The sequence below is a fragment of the Phodopus roborovskii genome, unplaced genomic scaffold (genome assembly GCF_943737965.1).
Source record: "Phodopus roborovskii unplaced genomic scaffold, PHOROB, whole genome shotgun sequence".
Taxonomy (NCBI): Eukaryota; Metazoa; Chordata; class Mammalia; order Rodentia; family Cricetidae; genus Phodopus; species Phodopus roborovskii.
In genome coordinates this window covers 29,147,427-29,169,916 of record NW_026126459.1, presented here as the reverse complement: position 1 = coordinate 29,169,916, position 22,490 = coordinate 29,147,427, and the positions used below count along the sequence as shown (strand labels likewise).

At 37.8% G+C, this 22,490-nt stretch overlaps 1 protein-coding gene across 3 annotated transcripts in view; it reads right to left on the bottom strand.

Moving 5' to 3' along the window:
- Positions 1–22,490, bottom strand: part of Pms1 (PMS1 homolog 1, mismatch repair system component) — an 84,194-nt gene that overhangs the window by 50,508 nt on the left and 11,196 nt on the right. Inside the window, exons 1-3 of one of the 3 annotated variants that reach the window (XM_051190126.1) lie at positions 21,138–21,278; positions 17,675–17,725; positions 13,351–13,453 (exon numbers count right to left, since the gene is read on the bottom strand). In XM_051190126.1, the coding sequence (XP_051046083.1) occupies positions 13,351–13,398 (48 nt within the window). In that variant the 5' untranslated portion in view covers positions 13,399–13,453; positions 17,675–17,725; positions 21,138–21,278. Of the gene's footprint in view, positions 1–13,350; positions 13,454–17,674; positions 17,726–21,137; positions 21,321–22,490 lie in introns of those variants that run through there. The other 2 variants (XM_051190124.1, XM_051190125.1) reach the window with 2 other exon arrangements.

Genomic DNA, 22,490 nt, shown 5'->3' with positions numbered 1-22,490 from the left:
TCAATATTGAATCTCATAACCATGATGATGCTTGGACAGGAGAGGTGATTCCAAAGGCTTGAAGAAAAATCACAATGTCAGGTTTTAACTGTGGCAAGCAAGGTCATCTAAAAAAGGATTGTAGGCAGGGTGTCCCTAGAAACAATGTTATTTCTAGGAATAATCCAAGTACAAAAACAGAAGGCCTTCTGGATTATGATGAAGGTGCAGCAAAGGCTGACATTGGACCAATCAACAAAGGACAGACGAGGTAGGTAACCCTTTGCAATCAGGAAACACTTTGGGGACCTCTCCCAGGCTCCCATGTTAAATTTGGTCCAATGTTCCCTAACACCACAGGGGAAACTTCTCCCCAGAGCAATTAAAAGACCTAATGCCTATTGAAAACAAAAACAAAAACAAAAACAAAACAAAACAAAACAAAACATTGTGCTCTGAATGACAGAACAGCTTTAGAAGATAAAACAAAAATGTCAGGAGAAACCATAAAGCAAATATTATAAAGATTAGATTCAAACAAGACCTCTTGATTAGAAGAGGTGATAGTTCACAGTATGGGCATTCAATCTAAACAAACTTATAACATTTGATCAGATATAACTTGCCAAAAGGGAAACTCCCCCAAAGTTAGGGTTTGGACAGGGTTTTGTCTTTGTCTTTCCAGGGGAATTAAGCTAAGGAAACTGAAGACCACTGGACAAATGAGACATCTGAAGAAAAAGGACAAATAATCCAAGTGAAAATGTCCCAAGAAAAGAGTAAATTGGCTTATTGGTATATCACATTTCCAACATGATAAGATTTTATACATCTTCCCAAATGTCGGTTTCTGCTGTTCATATACTGCAAATGGTCTTCTTATAGTCCCAGCACAACTAAAAATTAAAGCTGTCTTTTAAGTCGTTCTCTAAACCCAAACATGCTTATTAAAGTAAAACCCCAAATCTCTGTCTCATGTTAAAAAAGACAAAAGAGTCAAAAGAGACTGATACTGGTCAGGAGAAAAACCAAAATTAAGGGACTATGCTATTGCCACTAATCTCATATTTTGATTTTTTAAAACTTTTCTTAAGGTATAAGTATTTATCTCAAAATTTATTTTATTTATATATTTACACACACACACTCACATATATATATATTTAAACTTTTTGTCATGATATTAATGATTATATAGTATACTAACTAATTTTAGAAAAAAGGTTCCTCTAGCTTTCTGTACATGATTTTTGGGTTTGAGTCACTATCAGATAACTAGAAATTAAGTTTCTTTTGTATTTTATGGTCCTTTAACCCCTTCAAAATCTGTTGTATATGACATTTAAAATGTTTAAGTGTTTTTGCAGTGAACTATGACCATGCCTAACAGTGACTTTTGAGGTCTTCAAAAGGAGGTTGGGGCCCCACAATGACAATTCTACCAGGACTATAGTAATACCACTAAGTTGACAAACACCACCCAAAGATGGGCTTTGGACTACAAACTGCTCAGGACAATTTCAAGGTGGCTGGCTGAGATGATACATCCTCACAGACTATGCTAGCCAAGATTTGAGACAAGCCCTGGATTTTTCCATTATGCAGAGACCAAACAACACGCACAACAAATGATATAGCTACCTTTTACAGGACTTGAAAATTATCCCAATTTTTTTTCAGGGTCCCCTAAAGATATCATGACCCCTGGACAGCAGGAAGTAATTTTAAGAACACAATACCCACATTCCCAAGAGGTGGGGTAGACAGTTTCTGGTCATTCAGCAAGTTATAGATATTTGCCATCATTTAGGGGGTTGGTTTACAAGTTATTATTGGAGTGGTCAGGAAAAAAAGATGAATAAAAATATTAGATTCAGGGATCTCGTTCTGAAAAGAAAATAGGGGAATATAGAATGTATAGGATAAAAGGGTCAATTATTGAAACTACTTTTAAACCAAAAAAGCAAGCACTAGTTTTAAATATTTTACAAATGTATGAATTTTTGTATACTGATACAAATATGAGGTTATTCTGGTTATACTGTATACATGTTTCTACTCTTGTTTAAGATATTTTTTGTATATTGATAAAAATCTAAGGTTATTTTGGTTAGAACACACTGCATATATGTTTCTATTCTTGTTCAAGGTATTATTATACCTATATAGCTCATTTAAAATGTAATATAAATTTCTAGTCCTTGAAAGATACTACAAGGGATAATAAAGAAATGCAGGTTAATAATTGGTCAACCTATTAAAATTAAACTTGTAGTCATATTAGATATGCTTTTAAAGTCAGAGATATATTTTAGATAGATAAGTCATATCCAAACACATCAGAGATCTACAGAATATGGTATTAAAGTCAATTCAAAATACTTACTTCAGAGATCTATAAAATATGGCATTAAAGATGTTTTAATAATATGAGATTCTTATTTTTTTTTTTACGACAATGAGAAATGTCTGCTCCTGGAAGCACCAACATACTTCAGAGAAGATGATAGGCACTGAAGAAACGCCACATAGAGTTTACTTTCTTTGTGCCAAAAGTTAGCTACTGGGCAAGAAAAGTACCCTTGCCTTGACTGCTAACAATATGCTGTCCAAATTGGACAAGCAGGACACAAAAGAGAGTGACTGTTGAATTTTGCCAAGACAAAGTGGGGCAGTCCTTCAAAAGTCCTGCTTCACAGAAAATTCTGTCAGATATTCTAGGCCTATAGGCGGAAGCCTATAAGATAGTCTAGGCCCCAACTGTAAGACAGTTGCCCCAATGTTACAGAGAAAGCTTGGGTAACAGTGCAGGCACCCAGATGTTTCTGTTATGTCTAAGTTTTGGAAGTTATTTGCTCTGCACTTCCTGTTTACTCAGGTAATATATCCTTCTCAGGTCTCTGATGGTGTTAAAGACTAGATAGGTATAGTTTTCATTGTTACCAAATTCAGAAAAGAAACTCACAAAAGAGGTATAAAATGTGCCGGGCGTTGATGGCACACTCCTTTAATCTCAGCGCCTGGGATGCAGAGGCAGGTGGATTTCTGTGAGTTCAAGGCCAGCATGGTCTACAGAGTGAGTTCTAGGACAGGCGCCAAAGCAATACAGAGAAACCCTGCCTCAAAAAAACAAAACAAAACAAAAAAATAAAAATAAAACACACACACACACACACACACACACACACACACACACACACACACGCACAAAAGAAGTGTAAAATGTATAAGGTTGAGAGACATAAAAAGATACTTTGGGGTTGGTAATATAAGTTAGGATAGAAAATGAATTAGGTACAACACTTTGAACTCACTAAGATAGGAAACATAATGAAGTATTTTCTCTCAATTTGTCAAATGCAAATAAACTAGACTTTTTTAATGTAATTATTGACTGTGTAATACATGTTTAGATATCATTTTTGTCCTTATTGTATATTGTTTTACTATGTTAGTTAAAACCTTCACTTTTTATTTAGGTGAAACACTGTGTTATATTTTGATTGTATTCTGACAAATAGAGCTTGCTTGATATCAGAGGGTGGAACTAGCCACTACCTGACCATAGAGGTTTGGGGGACTGTAGAAAAATGAACAGGAAGTGGTAAATCGGGGCTGGAAGAGGATCTCTGTCTTCTTGGACAGAAGAATGGAAGAGGTAGGAAGCAATTGGTGGCTGCTTCTTGTCCTTTGATCTTTCAGGTTCTTACCCCAATATATGATTCTTGATTTTTAAATTAGATTAACACTTCATGGAACGTATTAAGTAGCGAACAATATGAGAGTAGACAGACTGTGGACATTAGGGGAAGATATTATTATTCTACTAAAGGAACATAGCAAGAAGGTGACTCTTCATGACATATTGCTATATTCATAGATCAGTGCATCACTCAACCCTCATTAGAGAAGTTTCTTCTTTAAGTATATGATAACTAATACAGAGGCCACAACTGAACAATGTCAAGAAAGTGAAAGACTTTGGAATATTCAGTGCTAACTATGATGCCTTTATCAAACCTCTCCCTTCAAGGCTCAGGGATACATGCAGAAGAATTACTTTAAGGAAACAGTGTCTTCCAGACACAACAGGGCTAATTCAGAGACTGTGACAGGACATAAAGCCAGTACAAGTTCAAAGCAGATGACAAATCCCAGGATGGAGATGGAGAAGTAAACACAGAGTTCCATCACTAAACAAGAAGCTACTTGCAATCGGTAACTACTGGAAAAGGAAAACTCAGGTTTCTCCAAAGGAATGTCAGGTTATATCAACCACATGCCAGGACAGGCCTCATGCCGGATTCCATAATCAATTTTGTCCATGCTTTTGTTTTGTTGCTGCCATATTAGTTATTTGTTGTCTGTTTTGAACTTTGTTTTCTATTATTTTCCTTGACAGAGAAGAATGAAAGAACACTAAGTTGGGTGAATAGAGAGGTGGGGAGAACCTGTAAGGAACTGAGAGAGGGGAAAGAATATGACCAAATACAGTGCAGAATGTTTTTAATTAGAAAACAAAAAGAAGAAAACATTTAGAGGGCTAGAGACATAGCTCAGTAGGTAAAGAGCCTGCTATGCAAGCATGAGGTACTGAGTTCCGAGCCCCAACAACCACACAAATGATTGGCACAGTGGTATGACGGGGGCCTGGTTCTGACCTATGCTGGTTCCCCAGCTCCCCGACTGGGGTCCATGAGCTCCCACTTGCTCAGGTCAGCTGATTCTGTGGGTTTCCCCAGCATAGTCTTGGCCCCTTTGCTCATCCCTTCCCCATATCTGCAAATGGATTCTAGGTGTTTGGCTCAGTACTTAGCTGTGGGTCTCTGCTTCTGCTTCCATCAGTTCCTGGATAAAGGCTCTAGGATGGCATTTAAGGTAGTCAATCTCATAGGGGAAGGACATTTAAGGTAGCCTCTCCACTATCGCTTAAATTCTACGTTGAGGTCATCCTTGTAGATCTCCGGGCATTTCTTTAGTGCCAGACTTGAAGCTATACTGGCTCCCTCTATTAAGGTATCTCTTTCCTTGAACTCCTCTATTCTTCCCCCAAATCTGTCATCTTGAATTTAACCCAATAGGACAGATACTAAGATCGACAATTAATAAATGGGACCTCCTCAAACTGAGAAGCTTCTGAAAGGCAAAGAAACAAGACAAAACAGCAGCCTACAGAATAGGAAAAGATCTTCACCAACCCTACATCTGACAGGGCTGACTTCCAAAATATACAAAGAACTCATGAAGCTTGTCACCAAAACACCAAATAATCCAATTAAAAAGTAGAATACAGAACTAAATAGAGAATTCTCAATAGAGAAATATAAAATGCCTGAAGACACATAAGAAATTATTCAACATCCTTAGTCATCAGGGAAATGCAAATCAAAAAAATTCTGAGATACTATCTTATACCTGTCAGAATGGCTAAAATAAAAAACACCAAGGAGAGTTTATGCTGGAAGGGATGTGGAGAAAGGGGAACACGCCTACTCCTCCACTGCTGGTGGAAGTACAAACTTGTACAGCCACTTTGGAAATCGGTATGGCAGTTTCTCAGGAAAATGCAAATCAGTCTACCTCAAGATCCAGCAATTCCACTCTTAGACATATACCCAAAGACTGCACATTCATACAACAAGGACATCTGTTCAACTATGTTCACAGCAGCATTATTTGTAATGGCCAGAACCTGAAAGCAACCTAGATGCCCCTCAACAGAAGATTGAATTAAAAAAAAAAAAAAAAAAAAAAGTGGTACATTTACACAATGGAGTACAACTCAGTGGAAAATAAAAACAAAACCAAAACCAAACCAAACCAAAACAACAACAACAACAACAAAAAGTCATCTTGAAATTCACAGGCAAAAGGATGGAGCTAGAGTGAGGTAAGCTGAGTCACAAAAGGACAAACATCCTGAGTGAGGTAACCCAGTCACAAAAGGACAAACACTGTAAGTACTCACTCATATATGGATATTAGACATAGAGCAAAGGATCATCAGCCTACCATCCACGCCTCCAGAGAAGCCAGGAAACAAGAAGGACCCTAAGAGACATACATGGTCTCCCAGAGAAGGGGAAAGAGACAAGAGCTTATGAGCAAATTGAGAGCATGGCGGGGAGGGAGGATATAGGAGAAAGAGGACAGGAGAAGAGGAAAGGGGGAGGAGAACATGAAGGATGTCCCATTTTAAATCTGGACCACACCTTCTGATGGCAGCCTGTATGAAGGAAGCTCTTGCTTTTTGCCTGCTTGCACTCACTCTCAAGGATATTTTCATTCCTTCCCTGGTAGAAGAGCCTACTTCTTTAGGATTCTGGCACATGCTAAAGACTAGTTGAGATATCCAGTCTCGTGGACTAAACTACGAGATTCTTGGATTTTTTTTTATTAGAAGATATCAACTCTTGGAATAGTTGGAGCACAACCTCTAAGACACTCTAATAAAAATCCATATATATATATATCTTACATTTCTCTAGAGAACCCTGACTAGTACACCTCCCAAGACTTCCCTCTTAAATCTGATAGGTGCTTCTGTGAGCCTTTAACTTCTGCATCCTGTATGCTTAAAAATTAACATCATGTGGCTGCCAAGCTTCTACCAGTACAAGCTGTCCCTGGACCTCCCAAGACCACAGCCACAGCCACAGCAGTTTTTCAGTGCCTTGCCAAGTGGGCTTGGACAGACAGAGTGAGCAAGGCCCCCAGGGCTCATTTAAAAAGCTCTGGGAAGCCTTTCAGACAAACTTCATTTGCTGCCTTGTTGAGTTCTTAGTCTTTCCTGGGCTGCTGGCTTTTCAGTCAATTCTAACCTTTCCAGTAACCAAGCCATTCTATGCCAGAACATTGAATACTGCTCCTTTCTGGCCATACTTCAAGTTTTACAATTTTTTTCCCCTATCCTTTTGTTACAATTCTTACTGTAAAGACAGATAGAAGTTGGCGCTGCCTGAAATCTGTGTTCCCTTCTGTTTTCCTCTACCATGTGAACTAGTTGATCACCTTTAAACTCAACTCCCCACGGGGCACAAGACCAAGGTCTGTGCAACTGTATTACACAGATGGTGTTAACTTCACTGCCAACAGAGAATTCCATTTGAAACTACATGATCATCGTCTTTACTGTGTATTTGTTTTTCTTAAAGTATTTATTTCTAACTACACATATATGAGTGGCAATGGACAGACACATGCAAGTGAGAACAGGTGCTTGAGGTCAGAGAAAGGTGCTGGATCCTTTCATCAAGCATAAGCACCATGTGAATGCTGAGAACTCAGGTCCTCTGCAAGAGTGGTAAATGACCCTAACTGCTGAGCCATCTCTCCAGTCCCTACTATCTATATTTCTATCGGCATTCTGGCTTCACTCATTGAAGTCCACTTACAACATTCTAGCCTTTGTCCACTTACAACACGATCCTCCAAATGTTTCCAAACTCCTCCTCAGAACCAATTATAAAACTTTTTCTGGGAGTTTTCTATGACCGTAACAACACGTGTAAGCCAATCAACTTAAAAAGATAAAGAGTTTACTTTGACTTATAACTTGAGATTTTAGTTCACAGTCAGCTGCTCCAATGCTTTTGGACATGTGGAGAGCTGTGCATCTTCGTGTATTTGTATTGGCAACTAAGAAACAAAGCGAGAGGAAGAAAGGATGAGATCCCTGCATCTTCTTGAAGGGCATGCCTCTCATGACTGGAAGACTTCCTACTAGTGAACAAGTCTTTAAATAGGGAGCCAGTCAATATCTTATCTTGTTACCCATCTGCTGAATCATTTGGACACAGCACTTTTATACTTCTAGAATTTTCATTTGCTTCTTCCATACTTTCCCCATAGCATATAAACTCCCAACTGTTTTTAGTGGTACAGAATTTTCTTCAAAAAATTTAGTAAGGTAGTTCTTCCTAGTAGTTCTCATCTGCTTATGCAAATATCTGGCTCATCTCTGAGTTTGCTGTACTTTCTATTGGTATGACTCCTAATTTTCCTTCTTCATGTCCTTCATTTTATTTGCATAGAGAAGAACCACAGTCACTGAAGATGATAGTATTTTTCACCACAGAAAACAGGTGCAGTAATCTGGGCTGCAGCTAAGTTACCATGGGCTTGAAGATGGAATTAGATCTATTCCTCTAGCAAGTTTGAAAGCTCTTTCTGTAGTCCAGTCTCACCTTTCTTCACCACTGATCAGCCAACAAAATTCCTGATGAGACTCAGTGTTGTAGGTGAATGAACTCTGTATGAGGGTCACATACTACCACCTGTCAGTTCAGTGCACAGGGTTCTGATGGTTTTCCCAGTGTTATTCATGATTCCCATCTATGGCAGGGTGCCATGTGTAGCAGTTGCTCAGTTAACCATGCCAGCAGCACTGCAAGTGGCCACCAGTTACTTTCCATCCAGGAAGGGGTGGCCTTTCTCTCGAACTTAGATCATTCAACTTTTTCCAAGACAATTCATCAATAAACTTGAAGAAAAAAAATACCGTTTTTTTTAAATTGCAAGTTTCCCCCTTTATGGCTAGAGAGAAATGGTTTATTCTCCCATGCCATTCCCCAGCTAAAAGGTCACATAAACTCCTGTGCCTCCTTACCCTAACCCATCAGCTTCACACTCAAATGTCATTGTCTCTCAAAACCTCCCTGACCGTCTAAGTGTTCAGTGGTGCCATTTTACTGTAATTACATATATAATCATCTGTTTTTCACTAATCCTTGATTCTTAAATAGCAATGCAGGGACATTACTATAATGTGAGCAGGATGAAGGCAGGTAGACAAAAATCAATGCCCTGGAGATACAAGCTTATGAAAACAAAATATTGTTTGTTGATTTTAAAAATATATATTATGAACTAAATACCACATTATATCTAACCTACATATTCATAAATTATTTTTACACCTTAAAAGAGCCCAAGTAAATTAAGAATCACAAGTAATGTAAAAATTACTTAGTAAAACAGTGCTTGGCAGTGGTGATTCATGCCTTTACTCCCAGCACTTGGGAGGCAGAAGCAGGTGGATTTCTGTGAGTATGAAGCCAGCCTAGCCTACAGAGATAGTTCTAGGACAGTCAGGATTACAAAAGAAATCCTGTCTCAAAAACAAAACAAAAAAACCTAAAACAAACCAAGAAAATCAATAAATAAACAAATAAATAGATAAATAAAACTTGCAGATAAAAAAAGGATTTTTACAATTTCAAATTAAATGTTTGAATTTGAATGTTGAGCTTAAAAAAAAAAGGTGTCAAGTAATACTGCCTAATAGGGGGGAGGCTCCGGAGCACCACTGTGTTTTACAAGAGAACCCTTGGCTCTCTAACTTTAGTACATTCTTCAAACACCTGCAAAATGTTCCATTATATTTTTACATGACCCTATGTTATGTCACTTAGGATGACAGTATTTATACTTCTAATGTAAATGTGGGTGCTAACGGGTCAGAAAGTTCATTGTAAAGTTCATTTGTTCTGGAGCATCAGCTAGAATCATAAAACTGGGGGACAAAGAGATATGACTACCACAAATAGCTCAGTCACCCTTGAAAGTAAGACTGGAAAAGCTGGAGAGTTATGGTTTCCTTAAAGGGAAGCAGGAATAGGAGCTGGAGAGATGGGTTGGTGGTTAATACTGAAAAGTGACTTTTCCCTGAATTCCTTCACTTCCTCTGGGCCAATCCTTTTAAAATTTGTCAATTGTTAAAGACTGTGTGTGGCCCTGGTAAATGGAGAGAAGATACAGTCATCACTTGTCTTAGAAGAAAAGCCAAGTGCACTTCCTACCAGTGTGCTTGCTATTCTAAGTGTACTTCCTGCCAGTGTGAGTATTCTATGTGCACTTCCTGCCAGTGTACTTGCTCTTCTAAGTACACTTCCTGCCAGTGTGAATGTTCTAAATGTACTTCCTGTCAGGGTGAATGTTGTAAGTACACTTCCTGCCAGTGTGATTGCTCATCTAAGCATACTTCCTACCAGTGTGGTTGTTCTAAGGACACTTTCTGCAGGTTGGATTGCTCTTCTAAATACACTTCCTGCCAGTGTGAATATTCTAAGTGTACTTCCTGCCAGTGTCCTTGCTTTTCTAAGTGTGCTTCCTGCCCCAGAGTGCTTCCTCTACTTCTGTGTTTAGTGTACCTTCTTGACCAAAACTATGGCTCCACCTGGCAAAGAAAACAAACAAAGCAAAAGACTATATACTAGCCTTGCAGAGGACCAGAGTTGAGTTGCCAGCACCCACATAAGATGGCTTATAGCTATCTGTAACTTAACTACTACAGCTCCAGCCAATCAGACAGCCTCTCCTGGCCCTTATAGGAACCCATACAAAAGTGGGAGACCTATATGCATACAGACAAGCACACACATGCAGTCACACACAATTAAAAATAAGTATTTTTCTTAAAGGAAAGAAAACCAGTTATAATGTTTAAGAGTGTAATAAAGAGGCAGGTGGTGGTGTCGCACGCCTTTAATCCCAGCACTCGGGAGGCAGAGAATCTCTGAGTTCAAGGCCAGGCTGGTCTACAGAACTAGTTCCAGGCAGGTTCTAAAGCTACACAGAGAAACCCTGTTTCAAAACACACAAAAAAACAAAACAAAACAAAAAACCCCAAACAACAACAACAAAAGTGTAATGAAGAGAAGGGAAGAGCAACTAAAATAACACTTATGAAAGGCATAAGCACTTTAAATGGCTAAAACAAATACCTGTACCCAAAAAGCAGAAAAGGAATTTTCAGTAAACCACTTTTAAATATGGACAACTTTTTCAGTGTCTAATTGAGATTTTATTGGAGGTTGTCCCTATATCTATAGTTATGTCACCTGACTAGATGATATAAAGAGTAACTACTAAGGGTGTCCACATCACAGCAGAGATTAATCTACAAGAACCTTAAATGCACAGGTATAAATTAGGAGAGTTGAACTGTAGTTTTATCTTACACAGAAAACATTTAAATGGAAGCTAATGACAGCTGGTGAAATGTGAGTCTGCGATTCAGTCACTCACAAACCATCAACACGAAGCAATGTAACTAACTGCAAGAACACTTTTATTAGGCACAGAGTTGTATAATTTGTCTATCTAGAACAAATTGAAATGAAGACTTTGGTTTTTTGGTTGCTGTTACCGAAGCATTAAGTGTAGTTCGGTGGAAAAAGTGAGTTACAAAGAGTTATACTGATTTTGTAACTATTGACCTTTCAAGTGTGTTGTTTTCTTGAGTTATGAAATAAGCTAATGAAAATAAGATGCATTTACTGCCTACAAAACCTCCTTAACATGCATACCTAATTTTACTTACTAAAGGTAGAAGACTGACGTCAGTAGAAAAAGACAAATCGACCAGTCAAAGGGCAAAGATCAGATGGAGTCCTCACATAAGAGTTGTTATTTCACAGTTCCCATGGAGATGAACACAGAAAAGCATGACAAGTATGAGTGATACAGAACTACTGGCCACCCAGATCAGAGTAGCAACCACTGAGATAAAAATAAATACTTTTAAGTTTTATAAGGTGACTGGGTTACTTCACAGCACTCTACTAGGAGGCACTCGATGCCTTCTAGTGGTTTCCTAACTTGAACTTTTAAGATCTAGGCTCAGAGGATTTCTAAAGAGGGAACACGATTTAAAAAAAATAAAATAAAATAAAATTAGACTTATCTTTGTTTAACACACATTGAAAAGATAATAATGCATTATTTTAACTAAAATATATAATATTATGTGTCAGACTAAGTAGTGATTATAGATGAGCTCATTTTTATTGACTATGAACAAATGAAGTGCAAATGAGTGGTTTTTTGAGAATTTAATTCTTTTTTCCTCTGTGGATACAAAGATATAAATTCCTAATGAGTGAAAGTAATCACTAACTATGCTGACAATTTCCAAAATGATAGTCAGAGAGAGAACTCAGCAGAATTAAGAAAGTAAATTTCATAAAGACCAAAGTCATTATTATAAATACAGTAATTTAAAATTAAAATGGGAGAGATGAAACCACAAAGGTTTATAGTACTTTGATCAATTAAAACAATGAGCCACAAAGTTAGAGGGAGGAGGGAAACAGTAGCAAATATCCCACAAGTCCCTCAGAGAACCAGTGGTTCTCAGAACTCTACTCTGAAAAGGAGCCACCTTTGGCATTGTCTCAACTGTAACCATCCACTACTGGTAAAAAGATTAAGGGATTTTGTCAACTCAGACTAGAAACCATTTCCTACCTTAGAATTAGTTTTTAAACATATACTGTTGGGAAATATTATTTTAATATTTTAAAGTATGTGACTTTTGTTTATGCTGTGAAACATGTGTTTAATGATGTTTTAATATTTTAAAGTGTGTGACTTCTATTTATGCTGTAAAACCTGTGTTTAATAATGCAAAGATGTGTTGCTGCATTTGTAAAATTCTGTGAAGCTGTGATTCTTTGCCTTTCTCAAACACCTGATGGTCTAATAAAGAGCTGATTGGCCAATAGTGAAGCAGGAGCAAGGATAGGCGGGGCTGGCAGACAGACAATAAATAGAAGGAGAAATGAGAAAGAGGAGGAGGAGCAAGATAAAACAAGGATTGGAGAATGTCAAGGGCCAGCCACCTAACCAGCCAAGGAATAAGACTGAAAGTAAAATATACAGAAGTGAGAAAAGGAAAAAGCCCCAAAACAAAAGGTAGTCGGGATAGTTTAAGTTAAAAAAAGCTAGCCAGAAACAAGCCAAGCTAAGGTCAGACATTCATAACTAAGAGTAATGCTCCGTGTGTGATTTATGTGGGAGCTGGGTGGCGGGGCTGCCAAAAGCCAAAAGAATAAAACATCGCACCACAATATACCAAATAAAATTACATACAGATGTGTATAAAACAATACAGAATAACAGGAACAATGGCTGATAATTATTTATCTTAGAATAACAGAATGAAGAAGGGGACACAATGTCAGGCAGGACTGTGGTGGAAGGTCAGTAAACTAGGAGCTGAACAATGATTACACTGTTTACCTAATACATTAGGCCTATGTATGAAGTTTTCCGTGTGTTAAATCATTTAATCATAGTATCTTGGGGTTACAGTTCATTACAAATCAATGACATTTCAGGTGCCTCACTAAAACCCTCTCCATCATCTGTAGAGATGACACTAGTGATACAACCACAGGACAACAACTGCTATTATAGCAAGTCACCCAGAGTCACCCAGCCTCACCTTGATACTCTTTATGATGACTATGCTTGCTTGAAAAACAACCAGGCATTATCAAGATCAACCCAAACCATAATTTGAATTCAAGGCAAAACTCTTTAAATAATTGAGATGGGGGGAAAAATGCTATAAAGATACTCACGTACCTTGACCAAGATGTGAAGGTTTCTGAGAAAGTATGTGGCCACTGCCATCTAAAACATATTGGGTGCTAAAGTCATCAGCAGCTGTCCTTGTTGTGACTACCACCTAGAAACAACAAACCAAACCAAAAGGACTTGTATTTCAAACTCACAGAATGAACCCTCTCTCCCTCCTTTATCTTTTTTTCCCTTTGAGATGGAATCTTGCTATGCAGTTTAGACTAGTCTCAAACTCATGATTTCCAGGCCTTCTGAGTCCTGGGATCTCAGGAATATAACACTACAGCCCAAAAAAGTGATCGCTCATCGGTGGCAATGAAAACAATTGTCAGTAAGTCAGCATGGTAAGCAATGCCCACAACTGTAGCACTTGGAAGTCTAAGGCAGTTTCCAGACCAGGTTGGGATACAGAGTGGACTCAGTCTCAGAACAAAAAGCAAAAACAAACAAAAATACCATCACATTAACTTAATATTGAAAAAGATATTACCTGGTAATGCCTTTTTAAAAGATTTATTTTGTGTGTGTGTGCGTGTGCGTGTGTGATTATATATACATGTGTGCAGGTGCCTTAGGGGACCAGAGGCTTCTGATCCCCTGGAGCTGAAGTTACAAGGGGCTGAGAACCTCCAGGTGGGTGCTGGAACTGAACTCAGGTTCTCTGGAAGAGCAAGCAGCACACGATCTTAACTATTGAGCAGTGGCTCTGAATACTTCTCTTGTATAAATTTTGTGGAGTTATATTTTGAAACAATAGAACAGCTTGTGATTTTTTCTTTCCAAGACAGGGTTTCTCTGTTTAGCCCTGTCTCTCTTGGAACTGGATTTATAGGCCAGGCTAGCTTCAAAATCAGAGATCCACCTGCTTCTGTCTCCCAAGTGCTGGGATTAAAGGTGTGCCTTCCTGACACTGCAGCAGGCAGCCAGTGATTTTTTTTTTTTTATGTTGTAAATGAACTAATGTTTAGGCATTTTAATTAAAACACAAGCCTGTATACATCAAATGGTCATTTGTATTATATGATTCACAAATGTAAAATACTTTAATTGTACCAAGGAGATATGCTTTTTAATAGTTTCCATAAATTTTATGGACAAATAACTAATTGTTTAATAATCATTTCCTTCCCCTTATATATTTTATACAAAACACTTCTGTGTTTCAAGATTATATTTTCAAATAGTAAAATCTAAAATATATACATAGATATCTAAGGATATTTTTCTTAAAACTCAGTGTTTAAGTACACATTTTTCACTAATTAAAAAAATCAGCATTAAGCATATGAGCATGAGAGAGTACCAAAATATCTCCTTATGATGTCAGCTGTGGAAACAGAAACTTAAGAACTCTGTACTTTTTTGAGTTACCCACATCCCACATCCTATTTACCAACTTTGCAGGAAACATAGCCTTGATGGAAAAGAAAATAAAAAACAGACAAAAAGCAATGGTGAAGAGTAGAGATACTGTCAGTGGAAGCAGGATGGATAGAGACAGAGTGGTGAACGTGGAGATAATGTCAGGAGTCATTTCTCTAGGTTCTCCTTGGATTCAGCACAATAGAAGATACAAAAATCCAGCTGCACTTCTGGGACTACTCTGAGCCATTTGGGTTTGTAGTTGACAGCTTGTCCTCTGTCCTCAGTATATTTATTGGTGGCATATGCTCTGTTGGGCACATGGGCACCATATGTGGGTACCAGTATATCACTACCATCATCACCACCACCCAAGTGCACCCCTCACCATCTCTCTCTATATGTGTGTGTGTATGTATATGTATATACATATTCATAGTCATGAGATATATAGTGATATATTGATATATCATAGATACTAAATTGACAAATAAATGATTGATAAATAGATTTTCTCTAGTTTGAAAATCTAGTAGAGGCTACTAGGTTTTCTGAAATGTCTATCCATCTTTACAAGGGGTACTTGGTCACAATGCTATTTGTGTGGTAACTGTTGAAAAACAAGAAACAAACAAACAAGGGAATGTTATCTAAGACAAAGATGTGTGCTTCTGTGTATTCCAACTGTTCTATTTTATTCAAAATCCATTCCACAGGTTGATGATGCATAACTTTAACCTTCATCATCCCTGCCATACCCCAAGTCTGAAATATCCAGTGCATTATTGATTTTGTTTACCCAAAACAAAGAGGGCAATAAATGGTAGAGATTTTTTTCTATGTTTTATTATTCCACAATTGCCCCTTTAAAAATAATTCTCTATTTAAACAACTGCTTCTCCAAAATGCCAAGGTCAACTGAATTCTATTTCTATTCTCCAAAGAGCTATCCACCTGACGTAATGTTGGTGTCACTGAGCAAAGGCAGCCCTAGGACTCGGAGTTCCAGTACAAACTCTGCCAGTGGCTTCTAGATGGTCCTGAAAAAATGATTACACTCTCCTCTCCAAGGAAGGGTGATGATAAGACAAAGATGCTGATGCTTTTTTTAAGGGTACATAGGCCTCTGCTTTAACTACTTCAAAGCATCTACTAGGACACTTATTTGTTCATACTTTAAACATATCAGTGAACAGAAAATACATATACCAACCTAGATGAAGAAGCTGAAGTACAAAGAAAGGAAGCAAGATTTTAGAGCTGGTAACATTAACATTCATGTTAAACTGAAGGAAAAAACAGCACAATATAGCTTCCAACAGTAACATTTCATAAATTTCAGTTTTTGGGACACTATGAGTATTTGTATTTATTCATACAGAAGAAGCTTTGTGATTCATAGTGAAGAAACACATATATATCATTTTTACAAATTCATTAAGTATAATGTGCTCCTCTGAGGAGGGAATCAAATTTCATGGGATCGTTTCTTCGTGTGACCTTATATCCAGTACAGGAAACCTCTTCTTGGACAGGCACAGTTTCATGGTGCATTAGCTGTGCAGCAGAAGCCTGTGACGGGCACTAACTCTGCCATCAGGAGTGTCCCTGATATCACACACAACCACTGGTCATTTTCACTAGACACTGAGCAACTGTGAAGAGGGGAGTCCAGTAATGTCAAGGTTTTAAGATAACACCTTTTAGAATTCTTCAGAGGCTCTGAGGACTATGTGTTATTAAAAGTGGGCCTAATTATAAAATCAATGTTACATAAAGGCATTTAAACCCTATGTAAACACAGTTTCCCTGCAGGATTAGATGACATATAAACAAAATTACTTAGGGAAAATCTTAGCAATACAAGCAAAAGTTTTCCTGACACAAACTTATTTAAAGCAATGCTTATAAACCTGGTGTCTCTCTCTCTCTCTCTCTCTCTCTCTCTCTCTCTCTCTCTCTCTCTCTCTCTCTCTCTCTCCCCTCCCCTTGGACTGAGGTGGAGTGGGCTCTTGGTTTGTTTTTATGGTTTCAAGGCTTGAACCCAGAGCCTTGTACATGCTTGGCAAGAGCTCTACCACTGGGCTACACCACCAGCTGCAGCCTGACTTTCACATGAATGAATGTTCTAGCACAGAAACACGAGTCTAGAAACTAAAATAAACCTTTATGATTGATGGAAGTATAAACTTCTGCCTGGATGACTAAAATGCCTTTCTTTCTCGAGGTTGAGGTGTCTGCTTGCCTGGTTACGCAGACACACACTAACAAATGTCCTCCAACTTCTATCCTTCTTGATATCTGCCTGCTTGGCTATGCACAGACATACACTAATTAATGTCCTCAACTTCCACACTTCCTGAAACTTTGATGTGGGGAGGCCAGCAACAGGAAGAGCTAGATGAACCCTTTCCAAAGCGGTTCTATTGCCTGTAATGAGACTACATTAAGGAAGCAGGATATTCGACCTGTTCCAAAAATTCCCAATCCTACTCACACTAAAGTTCTATAATCGTGGCTGTGAGTGACACAAGCACCTGACACTGAAGAAAGTTGGTTTTATTAGCTTGTCATCAGTCTCACTCCAGAGGCTTCTTCTTGCCCCCTTAGAGCTTTTCTAGTTTCTGAGTCTACCCCTCTAAGTAGAGGGCTCAAAATCCGTACAGACTCTGTGTTCTTCCTACAGCTTAGAGTAATACCAACCCCACTTTAACACTCTAAACATATTGCATGGATAACTAACAAATATGAATGTTATCAGAAGACAACGGCTAGCAACTTGAAAGAACCAAACAAAAAATAATGAACTTGGTTATAGAATGAAGACTTTTGGTGAAAATTAGGAGTCACTTGCCTATGAAGAGATTCCCCATAAAAGTAGTATAGATAAACTTGAAAGCCTGCAAACTGAGATGAGCCACTAATTTTATCACTGATTTAAGTGCAGCTACATACTGTTTCTGACCTTGGAGTCCAAAGCAGAAAACCCTTTAGCTGCACACCACACAACCTCTCACTGTATCTAAGAGACAAGGTACAGATGAGATGTACAAGGCCAGCATAACAGGTACACTGTGCCAAGGCAAACCCTGGTTTTTGATAATAGTATGAATACACTCAAAAGTAACAACAGTAAATTCTTGAACAGAAAATTTATTATCATTCATAAGCCCTGTGGCCTTACATAATTGAATGTGCTATGTTTCTACAGAACCAGAAGTGAAGATCTATTTACATCAGCACTACCGGCCCCAGAATAAGGCATGCACTGTGACAGCTAATTTAACACTAGTTACAAGAGGGTTTCATCTCCATTATGATGAGTGATCATTATAGACTGTTTTGAAATTGGGGTAAGAAAACTTGGCATTTAACTCCATAGGATTTTCCTCAACAATAACACAAAGACTTGGATCCACAGAAGACCTACACATAGGCTTAGCTATGAGATAGACTGAGAAAGAGCTTAATGAGCAGGACTTTCCTGGGGAGTGGTCTACAGTAGCACCTGCTACCTGAGAGGGCAGAGCACTGTCCTGAACCAGGGTTGGACCTGAACAAAACTTAGTCACACAGTGGCGAAGGAGACTCAGACGTGAGAGCCATTAGTGAGCAACACTCTTGACAGAACGCTTTTTAAAGCAGGGGACCTGGGCAGTGCACTAAGGTCTACAACAGAAAATCAAGCCTAACCATTACACATCTAAAAACTCTATGAAAAATAATGCAAGCTGAAAAGTTTGACATGTATTAAGGACAGGTAGAACTGACCTGTGCCAACACTAGTCAGAAAGCAGCTACCTTTGAGGAATGTTAACCTCAATGAGCATGTAGAACCTTCTGAAACAATAGATAATGTCGTTCTATATCTAGAGTATATGTAAGACTTAACTGTTCTCTGTGTACACACAAATGTAAATACACATATATATAAGTGACCTTATGATAGATTTATAAAGGTGAAGTCTTAATGTTTTGAAGATAAATTAACACAACACTGCAACATGTAAACTATAAATTTTAATTGTTCAAAGCATTTAAAGTTGTCCATTATCGTAATACTTTGATAATTCATTGGTAATTTTGATGTAAAATTATTTCACTTATTTGTACTTAAGGCCTTTTGACTATCTCAAAAATAATGAGGGTGTCAAGTAAAATTAACTAATCTAAGAAAGAAACAAGCCAGAAAGATAGTAACCAATAGACAAAACTGCCATCTAAAGTCAGAGCCAGAGCGAAAAGGTGGAAAGTCACATTTATAAAGACAAAGGGCAGCGCTGCCACCTAGCAGACAAAGCTGGTATGACCCTTGAAAGATTGACACATCTTCAGAAAACATAGACACATCAAAACATATTTCCTGACAATACTTTTGAAACACAAAGTTTAAATCCTATCTACTAGTTTAGACAGCAGACAAATGATCAAATACTTACCCTCTACAATAGCCAATCAAAGTTCAAATCACAGCACTAGTACTAGGAAGCTCTGAGGTCTCAAATCCTATTCCATACGAGTTCCAAGGCTGTAGGTTGCCATGTATACTATTCTCAAGAAGAAAGACAGGCAATTCCCATTTGTACCCTCTTTTCCAAAGTCTATGTGGAGTCTCAAGTGAATTCTAAGTAAAGCAAATGCTGAGTAAAAGAAGGAAGTACACGGTGTGCTGAGTTTGGGTAGAGGTTCAAGAGCACACTTGAAAGATTGCTCCTCAAGTGAGTGCTGAACATCTGGAGTCCAGAGAGTGAGGTCCAGTCCTCTCTGTGCTAAACAGCAGTTTCCACTGAAGCTTCATCACCTCTGCAGTGTTTAAAGTCAAAGAGTACATGAATCCTTAGTGAAGCAAGTGCGCGTGCACACACACACACACACCTGCACACACGTACGCGCACACACACTCTCAAGAAGGAAAGACTACAGTGACTCTGGAGAATACCAAACACTACTGACACCGGGCTCCTAAACAGACATTCAATGACCACAGAGGACATGGCAATAGCTAATGTTCATGCCGATTTTTCCTAAACACTCAGTTAAATGCCATTACTTTCTGACACCTGGCCATTCTTACATGTGTAGGGCCTTCCAGCCTTAGCACAAGTGAAATGTCATATGGCTATGGGGAAAGTTTCAATAATTAAAAGAGACCCTCACAGTTATTGTCACCCTTATCAGCACACAGACACCTTCAATTAGTAAAAGGCCCAAACACCTTCACAGCAATACTTTACTAAGAGAGGCTAGTCAAGGCATATAATCAGAAACAATTGAAATACACAGAAACAAGAGACTAGGGTTACAGCAGTTATAAAATCCGGAGCAGCACCTGTGTAAGACAACTGAGTGTGCCAGACACTGAACTATGGGGTTTAAAGAAATGGCAGGTACCCACCCAGCAGTCAGATGACTAAAACTGCAGGACCTACTCTGGCCCCAGGTATCTATGGGGTAGGACAAGTCAATTCACAGCTGCAGAACTCAATATTTACCAAAATGGATTTCCACATTGTGTTCCATAGACTTAAAAACGAATTCAGTGGCATGCCTTTTAAGAGAAGGATTTCCTGATCAAGCAGGTGCAGGAAAGTATATATATACCATAGACTACCTTTACACTCACCAACTTCATTTTAGGATTGAAAAGGGCTCTAAGAAGTGCTAAAGTTAAATGTTAGATGTTTTAAATACAACCTTTCCAGGCTAATGGTCTACTAAATGACCTCCTCTAATGAATAATAATATCACAAAACATAAATTACTAAACAGAGAATTATATGAAATAACAAGGCTGCTTCACCAAAAGCCATCATGGCAAGAACCTAAACAAGTATGTGAACACTTACAATCAGAGCAATGTTTTTCATGGCAGCCAGAAGGTAGCAGAAAGCCGAGAATCCAATAGAAAATGAACACATAAGTAAAATGTATACACACTGATACATTTCACGATGTTGCCCAGACTAGCCTCCTTGGCACTAGAATTACATGCACAAACACCTGATTTAAGAAGTCCTTTAAGTGTTACAACATAATAGACACAAGCCTTGATAACATTATCACATTGATAACATTATAACAAATAAACCAGACATAAAAGGTCTAATGTTTCCACTTTTATGCATTAACTGTAAAATCAATTTATAGAGGTAGAAAGTAGAGGGAGGGAAGGGGCTTTGTTTAAGGAGTACTGGGCTATTAACTTGGGAAAATGAAAATGACCTAGAAATGGATAACTGATAAATGTACAATAATGTGAATGTATCTAACGTCAATTGTTGTTAAAAATGGTAAATTTCATATTAAGTATATTTTAGCATAGGTGAAGAAAACTAAAGATACTCTGACAAACAATGAATTTGTTTTCTCTTAACTCTAATATTTGGTCATTATGAAATTAATAAAATAGTTGATATAAATTTCCTTACCTCTGCAACACTACAAATTGACCCCAAGGCTTCACCCCGAAAGCCATAGGTTGTCAGCTTCTCAAGGTCTTCATGACTGTTTATCTTTGAGGTGTAGTATTTCACTGCCATCACAGGTACATCCACAGCCTTGATGCCCTCGCCATTGTCCCGAACCTCAATTTTATCAAATCCATAGTTCTCCTATTGAAAGTTAGGAATACTTTTAGTTCATAAAATCATTAAACTGCAATCACATTAAGAAGTACAAATTAAACAACCTGGTTATTTGACAACTTTGAAGGAAAGATAACACTTTGCAAACAGGAGCTTCTATTTTTTAGCTCTGCTAATTCCCAGGTATGGTACAATGAGTCTCCACTCAAGGACATTGACACAAGAAGGTTAAGCTAATCTCCTGAGGGTTCTATTAACTTTTTTACTAGAATTGGTATTTTTGTAATTTATATTTAAACTTAAATGAAAAGTTCTGACACAGATTTTATGCATATCATTCCCCAAATGAAATAAAACACCATCACCAGCAAAACCCACCAGCTCTGCTCACCAAGAATGCAGCAACTATTCTCATTTAGTCTGATTTTTATCAACTTCTCCCCTGTTGCTTTCAAGAAATAAATAAATAAATAATAAGCATTTAGCACCTTATAATTTTCTAAATTTCTCATTATAAAATATTATCAAATAGGAAATTGTTGAGAAAATATATCTAACTTGGCAATCTCTTAAATTTGAAAATTAAGAAAGCAAACTCCGTTCATAGCTTAATTCTATACTAAGCTGCATATACACAAGAGAAACCAAATTCCTATAAGGACTCTGCTTGCCATGAATACCACATTCTAAACATGATCACCAACTATCATCAGCCTCACTCCAAAAAGCTCCACAGACATCACTACAGGGCCAACTACAAAGGGAAAAATCTTCCAGGATTCATACTGATTCCATACTAAACACTGATATCATATTTAACAACCTAAAATCACATAACACTTTGTCAGTAGTTTTAAAAATAGACTATGCATATACAGCATTATCAGGAAATTCCTACGATTTCAGCTCCCATATAACTCTCAATCTAAAATTCAGCTGACATTCTGGAAACAGCATATCTGCTTCATTTTATCAAACAACAGACAAAACCATCAACTAGAGAAATGCAAATTTTACAACATAAGTAACTCCAGAAATCTGAATAAAATAAAGGCACACACACACACAAAAAAAAAAAAAAAAAAAAAAAAAAAAACCCATAAATGTTTAAAACACTATCAGAATACAGGCCTAAGCGTATATGTGTCAGACCCAATTAAGTAGTTTCCGTAGAAATCCTATGACGTAACTAATGCT